Raw genomic sequence first — 15,012 nt, forward strand, 5'->3', positions numbered from 1 at the left:
TCCATCAACAAGTGTTTATTAATTGTCACGTCTCTGCCCTTTGGCAGGTGCTTTAGAAACAAAACTACAAAACACATTAAAGCAACAATATATACTCTTATCTCACATACACATAATACAAGACAGTGGTTAAAAAATATTTGGCAGTCAGTCTACATCCAATGTCCATACACTTAACCATTACACATTCTGCCTCCTAGTTTCTAACAGTCATTCTGACATGTGTTGCAGGCTTTCTGTAGGCCAGGCACAATGCTAAGGCACATGAAACACTTTATTTTGCTCTCCCAATTTTCTGTGAAAGTAAGTACTATACATTAGCCCTGTTGAATAGACGAGTAAAATATAGCACAAGAACGTTAACAAGGTGCCCAAGAATTACGTTTACACAGCCACAGGATGAAGAGGTACCATGTGTACTTGTTTGTGCATTTTTCGAGCTCTCTGAGCTTACCAAGAATGATTCCAACAATAATAAATCACTAGGCAATAATACATTGCTCTCTGCAGGTGAAGGAGTTGAGAGAGGACTCATCCAGAAAATAGACAGGTGAGGAGGAGGAAAAGGAAGCTGCCTTGAGTTTCCCATTAAGAACATATGCCTGGAGATGCTTTCTTTTATTCCATCTATCATAAATATCCTTGTACCAAACCAACAAAATTAAAATATAGTTTTAATATATTTTACAAATATTTGGAAATCTTATTTTAATCACATGGAAACTATTAAAAAATATACATTGCAACACATTGTATACACGTTTGGAAATATCAGACCATATCTCATAAATATGTGCAATTATTAAGTGTCCAACTAAAAATAAAAGGAAAAAAATACATATCTATATTGCAGGCTAAACAAATGCTGCCATGAAATTAGTACAAACAGAATTGCATATTGGAGTCAGTTGGAACTGGTGAAACTCCATAAAATTACAACATTTTAGAAGACATGTGTCTGAGTTATTCACATACCACATGGTGAAACATCATATAGTGTGTCTGTAGTTTAGATTAAAATCAACTGGGAATTACCGTGAACAAGTTTGAAAAACTATATAGGGTTACACAAAGAACATCATACGTGGTAAAAAGTTAAAAAGGAATAACTGATAACAGGGATTTTACAGACATCTAGTAAATTCAATATTGTTTTCTAATACAAGGCTTGGAAATGGTAGGTGCAGTGATCCCTTTTCTGGGAAGCCTTTCTCCATCTCTCAGGACTGGGGTCAGTACCTTTGCTTTGGGCACAATGTGCTTCCTGCCACCATCAACAGAGAAAGTATTTAGTAGCTGTTGGAATACCCTACTAGACTATAAGCTCCATGAAGGCAGGGACTGTTACTGTTCATATTACCTTAATTAATTAAACACATATTAATTTTTTATGACCTCTCAAAAAACCTATATTAACTTTCACTGTGGGTTTTTTTTTTTCTTTTGAGACAGGGTCTTGCTCTGTCACCCAGGTTGGAGTGTAGTGGTGTAATCACTGCTCACTGCAGCCCTGATCTCCCAGGCTCAATGATCCTCTCACCTCAGCCTCCAGAGTAACTGGAACCACAGGTACATGCCACCATGCCCAGTTGAATTTTTATTTTTATTTTTAGTAGAGACAGGGTCTTGCTATGTTGTCCAAGCTGGTCCCAAACAACCAAGCTCAAGCAATGGTCCTTTTTGGCCTCCCAAAGTGCTGGGATTACAGGTGTGAGCCCCCATGCCCAGCCATATCGTTCTTAATAACATAGGTTCAAAAGGCCTAAAGCAAGCAAAATGACAGAACTATGAAGAGGACTTGAAAATTTCACTCTCGGCAAAAAAAAAGCTAGAAGCATTCCCTTTGAAAACTGGCACAAGACAAGGATGCCCTCTCTCACCACTCCTATTCAACACAGTATTGGAAATTCTGGCCAGGGCAATCAGGCAAGAGAAAGAAATGATGGGTATTCGAATAGGAGAGAGGAAGTCAAATAGTTTCTATTTGCATATGACATGATTGTATATTTAGAAAACCCCATCATCTCGGCCCCAAAGCTCCTTAAGCTGATAAGCAACTTCAGCGAAGTCTCAGTATACAAAATCAATGTACAAAAATCACGAGCATTCCTATATACCAATAATCGACAAGCAGAGAGCCAAATCATGAGTGAACTCCCATTCACAATTGCTGCAAAGAGAATAAAATACCTAGGAATACAACTTACAAGGGACGTGAAGGACCTCTTCAAGGAGAACTACAAACAACTGCTCAAGGAAATAAGAGAGGACACAAACAAATGGAAAAAAAATCCATGCTCATGGATAGAAGAATCAATATCGTGAAAATGGCCATACTGCCCAAAGTAATTTACAGATTCAATGCTATCCCCATCAAGCTACCATTGACTTTCTTCACAGAATTAGAAAAGCTACTTTAAATTTAACGTGGAACCAAAAAAGAGCCCATATAGCCAAGACAATCCTAAGCAAAACGAACAAAGCTGGAGGCATCACACTACCTGGCTTCAAACTATACAAGGCTACAATAACCAAAAACAGCAGGGTACTGGTACCAAAACAGATATATAGACCAATGGAACAGAACAGAGCCCTCAGAAATAATACCACACATCTACAACCATCTGATCTTTGACAAACCTGACAAAAACAAGCAGTGGAGAAAGGATTCCCTATTTAATAAATGGTGCTGGGAAAACTGGCTAGCCATATGCAGAAAACAGAAACTGAACCCCTTCATTACATCTTATACAAAAATTAACTCACAATGGATTAAAGACTTAAATGTAAAACCCCAAACCATAAAAACCCTAGAAGAAAACCTAGGCAATACCATTCAGGACATAGGCATGGGCAAAGACTTCATGACTAAAACATCAAAAGCAATTGCAACAAAAGCCAAAATTGACAAATGGGATCTAATTCAACTAAAGAGCTTCTGCACGGCAAAAGAAACTACCATCAGAGTGAACAGGCAACTACAGAATGGGAGAAAATTTTTGCAAGCTACCCATCTGACAAAGGTCTAATATCCAGAATCTACAAGGAACTTAAACAAATTTACAAGAAAAAAACAAACAACCCCATCAAAAACTGGGCAAAGGATATGAATAGACACTTCTCAAAAGAAGACATTTATGCAGCCAACAAACATATGAAAAAAAAAGCTCATCATCACTGGTCATTAGGGAAATGCAAATCAAAACCACAATGAGATACCATCTCATGCCAGTTAGAATGGCAATTATTAAAAAGTCAGGAAACAATAGATGCTGGCGAGGCTGTGGAGAAATAGGAATGTTTTTACACTGTTGGTGGTTGTAAATTAGTTCAACCATTGTGGAAGACAGTGTGGCAATTCCTCAAAAATCTAGAACCAGAAATACCATTTGATCCAGCAATCCCATTACCGGGTAGATACCCAAAGGATTATAAAGCATTCTGCTATAAAGACACATGCACACATATGTTTACTGCAGCACTATTTACAATAGCAAAGACTTGGAACCAACCCAAATGCCCATCAATGATAGACTGGATAAAGAAAATGTGGCACATATACACCATGTAATACTACGCAGGCCTGAAAAAGAATGAATTCATGTCCTTTGCAAGGACACACAGACGAAGCTGGAATCCATCATTCTCAGCAAAGTAACACAGAAACAGAAAACCAAACACCGCATGATCTCTCTCATAAGTGGAAGTTGAACAATGAGAACACATGGACACAGGGAGGGGAACATCACACACTGGGGCCTGTCAGGGTTGTGGGGCGAGGGGGGGGAGAGCATTAGGACAAATACCTAATGCATGTGGGGTGTAAAACATAGATGATGGGTTGATAGGTGCAGCAAACCATCATGGCACATGTATACTTACGTAATAAATCTGCACATGTATCCCAGAACTTAAAGTCAAAAAAAAAAAAAAAAAATTTCACTCTGAGTGGAAGGCCTAAGTGCACCTCTCCTAGTCATTAATTGATTACACAGACTGAAAACATTAACGAGCTTATGGAAATTTTGAAGATACAATAAACTTATTCTAATATTTCTTAAAGGATACTGCATCCATAAGTGAGACCATATGCAATTGTCTTGAGCCCTGATCTTAAGGGATTTAAACTAGAAACCAATAAACAGAAAGACACATTTTAAAAAATACACATATTTGTAACTTCAAAAAAAACCCCTTCAAGATAAGACTCTTCCCACAAAAAATATACCAAGTCCAAAGCTGACTTGTATCCATCTACCAAACATTCAAGGAATAGATAAAATATTTTGAGTGATGGGAATATAGTTATTATTGCTATGTTTGTTGTCATCTCTTGCCTGCAGAATGAAATATCCCTAATGAAAATACTGGTCACTTGAATTTGTCTCCAACTTAGATTCAGGAAGATTATAATATTAAATAAATAAATAAATGCATGTATGTATATGTATATGCAAATACGTGTGTGCATCACACACCATAGCACTAGAACCTGCACTATGCCTGCTACTGGTTTTCAAAGAAGAAACAAGTTATAGAAATTATAATAAAAAAAAGTCTAGCTCAGTATACACTTACAACTTTCCTAGTTGCAAACTGGGAAAGATTTTTCAAACACAGAACCTTACAATCTATAAATTAAACCCAAGAATGAAATCTCATGTCTTCACTTCCAGATAAAAAGTGCTACATAGAAATGCTGAGCTTTAATTTGAACTTTTAAATCAAACTATTAAAAAATTACAATGGGATGATCTGTTGAAACATGCATTATACAAACAAACTTCCTCAGCCAGCCTTTAGAATAAGAATAGCAAAACAATAGTTTGGAACTTCAGCTTCAGCTAATTTGAAGGGGCTATGCTGAAACTGAAAGGCAAGGAAAGGTCAGTTTTTTTCAATTTGTATATTTTTATAGGTATAATTAGAGAAAAGAAACAAGAGCTCCAACCTTGTATGTTGGAACAGAAAAAGAGGAACTACTGCATTTTAATTCCTTGAAAACTCTGGAATGCATTAATTATATTAAATTCTCTTACATGTTATGTGGTTCACAAATCAAATTTTTCCTCCAAGTTTGAAGGACTGAGAGGCTTCTTAAAATTCAATTAAAATGATGTAAAGAAATATCCACATTATGGATACGCTCCACTTAGAGACCTTTGCACTTGGCAGGAAAACTTTTCTCTTTTTATCTTAGTAGAGTTCAGGAAATGCTACCTTAATTTTCTCTTTGCTTCAATATTTCATGAGTGCCTCTCAATGCATAGTCTGTGAAAGCGTTAGATTACTGACATGATGCTATTTTACATGATGTGGATGATTTTCTTTGTACGAGTTCAACATGTTGGAATTTTTATCTCTTTTTCTTTTACACTTAGAAAAAGATTGTAATGTACAAAATGATATTCTGATTTTTTGTATAAACACACATCTCTTATACTGAGATCTAATGAGTAAAATATGTCCCCCAAAGTTTAGTATTATTGCAAGAAATTATTCTTCATAATAATTGCAGAATTCCCTTCTTCAGGTAATGAACTTTTACTAACAGAAGGACAAAAATGTTTCCAAAGACACCAGGGTCCTTACATATGCAAATTAATAAAGCAAATCTATTGTCTTATCAATGAAAGCATCCTCAAATTCCTCCATGCTTTATCTGTGTTCCCACATCATCACAAATCCACATCTATATGAGATCCTAGAGCTACAGAAAAATGCATGTTCAGAGCACATTTCAGACCAAAGTAGTAATTAACAGAAATATACTTCCTTGGTTTTGGTCCTCTTGGTATGCTATTACTTCCTTCAAAAAATCAACATTTATATTGTGCTTAGGTTTTAAATAAAACAAGGATGTACATATGTTCATAAGTATGTGATAACTGAAATATCAGACATCCAAATGTCATAATTATTATTTTTAAAATTCTAACGTAAGTGGCATGTTTTAAAACAAACATGCTATGTCAATAAGTTATTTGTTCAAATGCTCATAAGTACATCTTATTGAAGGGCTGTAAATGTGTTTCGGTGCATTGGATGCTGTTTATATGCTTATATTTCTGTAACTAGGAAATAAAAAGAAACCACATCATTAATTGTCAGGGCCTCCATGTGACAGTACAACAACCGATAGGCCACTAGCTCAATTAAAGTGTGCAGGGCTCGTAACTGAAGAGTTTCGTTTTTATCACAAAGAGGGCTAGAGCATGACAGGACTTCTTCATAAATTTGGAGATGTTATGTAAATATTTAATAACTCTGCTGTGACAGACCATGAGTACTGAGCAGAACCTGACCACAAGATTTAAATAAATATCAAGCCTGGGAGTTGTTAAATATTGAACATCATTATGATTGTGGTGTTTTAACAAACAATCATTAAAAGGTAGTGCAAATCCAATCAAAGGAACATTTTTAATAAAGAAACAAAGATCTGGCATGTTTACATTTTGGAAAACAAAAATCAAACATCTCTGTTCAGTTATCCTAAATATTCTCCCTTCAGCTCCACCACCAACCAAAAAAGGGGTAAAAAAAAAAAAAAAGATTACCTTGGTTTGTAAAAATTAATAGCCTTCTCAATTTCTGCAGAATTTGCTTTAGAGGCACAGCTCATACACGCATTGCCTTTGCTATGATTAACTTTGGTGGTACTTTTCTCCGGTGCTGCCATGCACTGTTCTGGAAAGCCTGTCAGCGGCTGTCTTCTGCTGTCTGTGTCACCTGAGTCCTTGTGCTTGACTTCCTCTACATGGTTTAAAGATGGATTTGCACCAGTAATTCTTTGGATACTTGAAGTGAAACATGCTGCCCAGGTGATGCTTTTGTTGCCCAAGTGACATTGAGAAGCAGGAATTGACTTCAGCATGTCGGCTTCCCTCAACATGTCAAGAAATAGCAAAGCCAAATCCCAGATGTGGTCCGTTAATCCCACTGTCACAGAATAAACTATGTGGTCCCAGTAAACACAACCACCCATTAGCCCTAAGGAGAGGTGATAGAAACCATTTGTTAAAGGTGACACTGTTTTCTAAGTGATAACACTCTTTTGATCATGTGATTCATTTTGTTTGCTCAACAACATGGTATGTGTTTTTCCTGAGAGGAAGGACTTCAATATATATTTACTTAGAGCTTTTAATTTATACTTCCTTTCTTTTAATTGGTGTCTTGTGATCTAAAATTAGCTGATGAACATAGTATCTCACTCAAACTCTCTCAGCTGAGTTTTCAATAATTAGACCCATCGTTGCCTGAAATTGAACAAACATCTGGAGACTTGGCTTATTATTTCTTCCCTGGTGCTTTCTATCCATACTTAGAGAGTGATTTTTTTTTTTTGAGAGAGAGTCTCACTCTTTCACCCAGGCTGGAGCACAGTGGCGCGATCTTGGGTCACTGCAACATCCACCCCCCAGGGTCAAGTGATTCTCCTGCCTCAGCCTCCCGAGTAGCTGGGATTACAGGCACCCACCACCACACCTGGCTAATTTTTTTAATTTTTAGTAGAGATGGGGTTCCGCCATGTTGGCCAGGATGGTTTTGAACTGCTGACCTCAAGTGATTCACTCGCCTCGGCCTCCCAAAGTGCTGGGATTACAGGCATGAGCCACCACGCCCTGCCTAGAAAGTGATCCTTTTATTTCACATATAGTCATATTAATCATTATCCCCCAAGCTGGAGTTAGGTTAATAATTTCATGTAAAAAATGAAGTTCAAATAGTCTTGACTGTAACCTTACTGAATAAAGAGCCTACACGAAAAGGAATTCTTTCGTGAAACCTGAGATTGTCAGAGCACTGAATTTCACCAATAAGCTGGATATCGTTTACACAAGGAATAAAAGGTCACGTGTCCTCTAAAATCCCACATTTGCTACAGACATTCTTCCCTCTATTCTTTTGTTTGTGCAGTAACTAGATACAGGTACAATGAGAGTGAATTAGTTTTCCCAGATGAGTGAGAAAAGTAAATGTTCCCCAAATGCCCAAAGCCAGATTTTATCTGTCATTCTCTCTCTCTCTCTCTCTCTCTCTCTCTCTCCCCCTCTCTCTCAGAGAGAGGCAGCACTCTCTTTGGAAGAACTGTAAGGATTGAAAATGATCCAGAAAAACTGCACGGATTGAAAATGATCCAGATTTTTAGAATTTGCCCTCACCTTGACAACGCTAAAATTACAAGCAGCAGTCAACTTTTACAAGATACCCTTATTGTGTAACATTTATAGGCTGCCAAAAACATGCTAAAACTAATCAGATAACAAAGGTGAGGAGAAAACCTTCACCTGCCATGTAGCTAGCAGTGAATACACTTTTTATTTCCATGACATTTTCTGGCAGAAAGGGGTTGGCTTAAGGCGGATCGGACTAACCTTCAATTTGTCATAGCGCTCACTCAAAGCTGCCACCTGATGATCGCGGTGCCGCCCAACCAGTTTACACAAGGCACAGATTAACTGGTCATCGGTCACACAGTACATATTCACCTTCTCATCCTCATGCTCCAAGCACATCAGCCCCCGGATGTGAGAGTCCGGAATTGGCTCAATCAGACGATGGCCTGTAAAGGGCTTCTTATTCGGGTGAGTGGCTTTCAGGCACTCGTCACAGTAGGATACTTCGCAAGTGACACAGGTCTTCACAGCGTCCTGGGCAGGATCCTGGTCACAAAACTGGCAGAGGACCTTCTCGGCGGAGGTCATGGTGTTGGCGTCAAAGGCCCGCTCCCGACGGGTCTCGCTGGGAGAGTTGGGCCCGCTCACTGATGCTTTCTGGAACCTGTCGATGATGTTCTGTAGGGTGACGTTGCGCTTGAGCCCGTCTAGACCTCGCTGGCTGAGGGTGATGACATGCCGGCAGGTGGGGCACTGGAAGGCGGTGATGGACTCCACGGACTCGTTGGTGGCACAGTGTGATACTAGGATGCGGTGGGCGCAGTTGAAGCAGAGGCTGTGTGCGCAGGGCAGTAGAAGAGGGTCCTCAAAGAGCTCCAGACAAATAGGGCAGGTCAGTTCTGACTCCAGTGTTTCCATCTTCAGGCAAAGCTCTCTTGTGTCATCAGCAAAACCCAAGGAAGCTGATCAGCTATCTGGAAACAAGAATGTAAGATTTGATTAGGCACAGGGAGGTCAACCATAGAGGGGTGTCAGCTTTGAATGCATCTCAGAATAATTCCAAACACAGGTCATGAAAGGGTAAGTGTGTGTACATTCCAAATAATTGTCTTTCTATTCACTGGGGAAAAAAGGAGGAAAAAGCATCCTGAGCCATCATATACCAGTTAACATTTTCTCAAAGTTCAGTAACTGAAAGTGTGCCATTTTTTTTTCAATTTTGTTTTTTAAAAGGCCTCATTCAAAACTAGAAAGTAATTGAAACTGTAATTTCCATAATTTGTATTTAATCAGAATAATCTTATTGTGTCAGAGTCAGGTTTAACCTCGCACAGAAAATTAAAATGTAGAAATATTCATCAATAAACTAAAGTCTTTTATAAATTTGAATTTATAAACTTACGTATTAATGTATACGAGATTTAAGGACTTTTACTCTGCAATACCAAACCAGGTTTCAGGACAGTAGGAAGGCAGTAACTATAGAAATGGGCATGAAATGTACATGAAATCAAATGTGGGGATTTCAGCAGAGATGATCGTGTTTAAGTGTGGGATGTCATTTTCCAAAATATATTCCTGAGAAAAAACATTGACTTTCACAAAGATGATTGTGATAGAGGCAATATTTTTGGCATGTGTTCATTATGCTTCTGAATAATTCTATTGTTTAATCCAGCAGTGGGACGTGGGTAGGCAGAATGAAGCAGAGAAAAATATCTGGGGGCTTTTTCAGTGGCTGCAGTAAGTTTGAGTACCAATGACTAATATTTAGAGCAATGATTTAGTTAATTAGAACAAGGATTTCAGTGGTTATCATAGTCATGTGATAAGTTATGTTATGACAATGATAATGATTACAGTTGAGAAAGCAATTTAAGGAGGCTTACAAAACTGCTGAGGGACCCTTTTGGCCAAAAAACTCCCATCACGGGCTTGTCACTGTTGCCAGCAACAGGCCAGGCTGGCAGGAAGTCCAGCCTCACACTCAGAGCTGTGTTGGCCTGGGTACGACCTCTGCTAGCTTTGTTGCTCTCCTCCAGGCCACCCGAGGGTGGCCCAGCTGCCTGCTCCCCTTGCCATAAAGACCTGAGTGCTTTTGTGAACTCTCGTCTGCCTTCCCATCAAAAAGAGTAGTAGAAAGAATTCCACACAAACCCCAGTTCATTAAGGGTGAAGAAGCCTCATGCTCATTAGCAGGCCTGGGAACCAAGCCACTTTGAACCTTCTCCCTTTCAAGACCATTAGCAGAGGTCTGCAGACCAGTGATGGGAATATTACATGCAGCCCATTGCAGGCTGTGGGAGAACAGTGCAGTTCACCCAGTGGTCGGGAGGTTCAAATCACCCACGGGGGTGGTGGGGAGAGCGTTCTCAGCCGGATTTATGGGAAGGCTTCACATCCAAAGCTATGTTTAGTGATTCTGACAATCAATCGTTTGTATTCACACCTCCGCTTATTTACAAAATTCACGGTTTCCAGAATACGCTGACCCCTTCTGAAATAGCATCCCTCAGAAATACCATATGGTGCTTTGGTGAAATTAATGCTCATCTTGCTACCAACCAAATGGTAACTGATCATTAAAAGTATAAAGTATGTCCTGAGCCTGTTAAAAATTAAACAGCTACTGGCTTCTTAAAAAATCTTCAACCATTCACTAGCATTTATTATATAGGAAAGAATAAAAGAGCAACTGTGACTTGAAATATTAAAGCTTGTACATCTTTCTACAACCTGCAATGTAAACCCTAGGGTTGCTGTTGTAAGAAACATATCATCCCCACTTGGTCTGTCACCTCTTCCTACAGATGGCTCAGAAGAAATGGAAAGGTTTTTACCTATTAATAATTATTTTGGTTAATCATAGAAAAAATGTAGAATTATCTTTAAATCAAAGTTCTTCTACCTTCTCATCAGAAGCATATAAATTAAAGGAAAAATGTAGCCCTTTTGGTCTGCTTTGTTCTCAGATAAAACAAGAATGCCTACCAATGAATCTCAATAGAAGGATGAGCATCAAATTATGTCTGGAGAGCTATGATGACTATATTTTTAATGCAGGTGCCAGGATTCCATCCCAGAGAGGTGTGATGAGAATTTCTAGAAAGGATTCCACTGGGGAGACCTCAGTGGAAATACTGACATTTTATTCATTCCTTCAACAGATGTTTACTGTGTGCCAGGCACTGAGTTAGATGAAGAAGCCAGAATCTGGGGTTCACATCACCTCATCTCTATTATCATGGGCCAAGCCAGCATCATCTCTTATGTGGACTATCATAAGACCTTTCTAAATGGTCTCTTGGCTTCTGTTCACTCCTGCCCTTCCCCCTATAGTCTATCCTCCACTCAGAAGCAAGAGAGCCTGTTGTTAAAACATGACAAAACATGCATCTCCTTTTGCTCTGCCCTGTAAGGGCTTCCCATTTCACCCAGAGAGAAATTCACCAGAATAAACCAGCCCCAGAAAACACAGACTCAGACAGTGAGCTCACTTCCTCCCACGCTACCCACTCCTTTCTCTGCTCTGGGCACATGGCCTCGTTCTGACTCCTCAAACATGCCAAGCACATCAATCCCCTGCTCGCCCCTGCAAGGTCTTCAGAATCCACATGGCTCTCTGCTCCAGTGTCACTTTCTCTCTGAACCCACATAAAACCAATTCCCCTTCTACCACTATACTACCTACCCATCGTGGTAATTCTTCCCCCATCTCGGTTTATTTTTCTTTATAATATTTATCACTGACATATTCTTTTAGTTTGTTTATTGCTCCTTCTGTCCCCACTGTCCTCAACACTAGAATATAAGCTCTGTGAAAGCAGAGATTTTGCTTTGCTCTTTGAAGAACGTACCACCAACACCTAGAACAGCACCCAGCACACAAAACGACTCAAACATTCATTGATTCCATTAAATGTACTGACTTTTCAGTTAAAACCAAAAAGAATCAAACATAGCCCTTGACTTTAAGGATCTCTCAATATATTTGAACAGAGGTCAACAAAGTTTTTCTATAAAGGGTAAAATAGTAGACATTTTTGGCTTTGTGGGCCAAAGGGGCCCTGTTGCAACTACTCAATCTACCACTGTAGTGCAAAAGCAATCAGACACAATACATAAAGGAATGAGTATGGCTGGTTCCAACATAACCATATTTAGAAAAACAGGTCACAGGCCAGCATTGGCCTGCACATCTTATTTTGTTGAGCCATGTATTAGAAGATAGAGGCACATACAGATAACCAGAACATAAATGAAAATCATTCTCAGAGAGGTATGAATAAAATGCTGTGTGGGCAACAGCAGCAAGGATGGTGGAGCAAGGCTTGGACAAGCACTTACAAGTTTCCAGTGCTAATGGGAAATGATATGCAATGGGCTTTCAATCTGACATCAATGGAAATTATGTGACTCGAGTGCTTAGGGGCAACTCATGTAAGAACGATTTAATAGTAGCTGCTCAAAACTAGATATTTTCTTTTATTGCCATAGCACCTGGCATAGTGCTTTATGCAAGTGTCTACACTGTAAATGGTTAATTGTATTAGGTGAAGACACAATACTCAGATGTGGTAGGTGAATTTCAGCCAATTTTCTAAATCTTTTGCCTGTATGCTACCAAAAAGGAAGGGGTTTTGGTTTGATACCTATAGTGCATCCCACTTTTTCCACTTTTACCCAGATTTTACAATGGCATAGATAGCATTTTTGTTAAATGACTCTACAGTATCTTATTTGTACTCATTCCATTCCTTCTTCTAAAAGAAACTTAGTATGGTTTATTTTCTAGCTTTCTTTAAAATATCTTTTTGGAGAAATTAAAATGCCATTCATTCCTTTTTTTTTTTTTTTTTGCCATTCATTGTTTCACCAAATACTTAAGTTCATCTATGTACTTGGTCCTGAGACAAGTACTGGTAACAGCTGGCCCCTGCCTCCATGATCTTATGGTTCATTCCGAGAGAGAAAATATGAACAAGGCCAGGTGTGGTGGCTCATGCCTGTAATCCCAGCACTTTGGGAGGCTGAAGTGGGATGATCACTTGATCCCAGGAGTTTGAGACCAGCCTGGGCAACATAGTGAGACCCTATTTCTACCAAAAAATAAAAATAAAAAAATTAGCCAGGAGTGGTGGCACATGCCTGTGGTCCCAGATACTTGGGAGGCTGAGGCTGCAATGAACCGTGATCATGTCAATGCACTACAGCCTGGGCAACAGAGTGAGCCCATATCGAGAAAGAAAATGAACAAGATGTAATGCAACATAAAAAAAGATGCATGCCAAAGACAGACAGGAATAATCAACTCTATATAGGGGGAGAGGAGACAGGGAGAAGCTTCCTGAAGGAGGTAAAGTATGAAGTGGGTTTTAAAAGATGAACAGGGATTCACCAAGCAGATAGTGGTACACGGGTGGGAATTTTATGCAAAATGTTATCTTTCTTTTGACGCTCTCTCTCTCTCTCTCTCTCTCTATATATATATATATATATATATGTATCTAATACACACACACACACACACACACACACACACACATATATATATATAGCTTACATTGTTATTTATATCATTAATAACAATATCAGGCCGGGCATGGTGGCTCACACCTGTAATCCCAGCACTTTGGGAGGCCAAGGTGGGTGAATCGCTTGAGGTCAGGAGTTCGAGACCAGCCTGGCCAACGTGGTGAAACCCCGTCTCTACTAAAAATACAAAAAATTAGCTGGGTGTGGTGGCGTGCGCCTGTGATTCCATCTACTCGGTAGGCTGAGGCAGGAGAATCACTTGAACCCAAGAGGCAGAGGTTGCAGTGAGCTGAAATCATGCCACTGCACTCCAGCCTGGGCAACAGAGCAAGACTCTGTCTCAAAACAAACAAACAACAACAACAACAAAAACCCCAGTATCATAAAACAGCAGCTTTTGCCTTTTCTTAACTGTCATAATGTAATTTCCATGCCTCAAAAAAAAAAAAAAACTTCTTCATTTCTACTTCAATAAAAGGAAATCACACATGCATATTGTTGTCAGGAAATCCTATAGCTTAACATTTTTGTGAATGGGCAGATTGGTCCTCACTGAGAAGAGGATCTAGATAATCTTGAGAGTCCCTTGCAACAAACTGGGAATGGCAACAAATCACAGCTCACACCTCTGCCTGTCCATGGTTTAAACATCTAGAACACAGCACAGAATAATGAATGAAAGGGGAGAGAGCTGGACAGGTGACGGGGTAATCTAAGACATTCTGCAGTTCTGCTACTTATTAGCTGTCTGCGTATCCATGGGTGAGTGTCCACAGATGTTCCCTACAGTCCCTCTAGCACTCACTCTAATCACTCCCCTAGGCAGGAGAGTCTTCAGTGACAGATTACAGTGAAGCCCCACATTGTGGGAGGCATTGGATACATCTTTTGAAAAAACTTTCTTATAGATTCAAGACTTATGAGGAAAGTACTTCTTTAAAATGGAAAATTAATAAGTAGATGTTTTGCTGGAAAATAATGATGTAAATGTTTTCACACCTCCCTCTTCTTCCTTTCCTTTCCTCTCTCATAATATGTATCTTAGTCCATTTTGGGTTGCTATAACAGAATACCTGAGGCTGGGCGATTTATAAACAAAAGAGGTTTATTTAGCTCGTGGCTCCACAGGCTGGGAAGTACAAGAAGCATGGTACTGGCATCTGCTCAAGAGAAGGAACTTTGCTTTATAACAACTCCATTCTCATGGGAACTAATCCACTCCTGTGAGAACCAATCTAGTCTCCATGAGAGCAAGAACTGACTACCTCAAGAAGGGCATCAAGCGATTTGTGAAGGATCCATCCCCATGACCCAGACATCTCCCACTAGGCCCCTCCTCCCAATGCCACCACAT

General features: G+C 39.4%; 1 protein-coding gene across 11 annotated transcripts in view; it reads right to left on the bottom strand.

The window, feature by feature from the left end:
• Positions 1 to 15,012, bottom strand: part of MID1 (midline 1) — a 388,305-nt gene that overhangs the window by 112,792 nt on the left and 260,501 nt on the right. For 6 of the 11 annotated variants that reach the window (XM_055377019.2, XM_063702811.1, XM_055377021.2 and 3 more), the window contains exon 2: positions 8,382 to 9,097. In XM_055377019.2, the coding sequence (XP_055232994.1) occupies positions 8,382 to 9,041 (660 nt within the window). In that variant the 5' untranslated portion in view covers positions 9,042 to 9,097. The remainder of the gene's footprint in view (positions 1 to 8,381; positions 9,098 to 15,012) is intronic. The other 5 variants (XM_055377024.2, XM_063702812.1, XM_055377025.2 and 2 more) reach the window with 1 other exon arrangement.

This window comes from Gorilla gorilla, chromosome X (assembly GCF_029281585.2).
Source record: "Gorilla gorilla gorilla isolate KB3781 chromosome X, NHGRI_mGorGor1-v2.1_pri, whole genome shotgun sequence".
NCBI classification, from domain to species: Eukaryota; Metazoa; Chordata; class Mammalia; order Primates; family Hominidae; genus Gorilla; species Gorilla gorilla.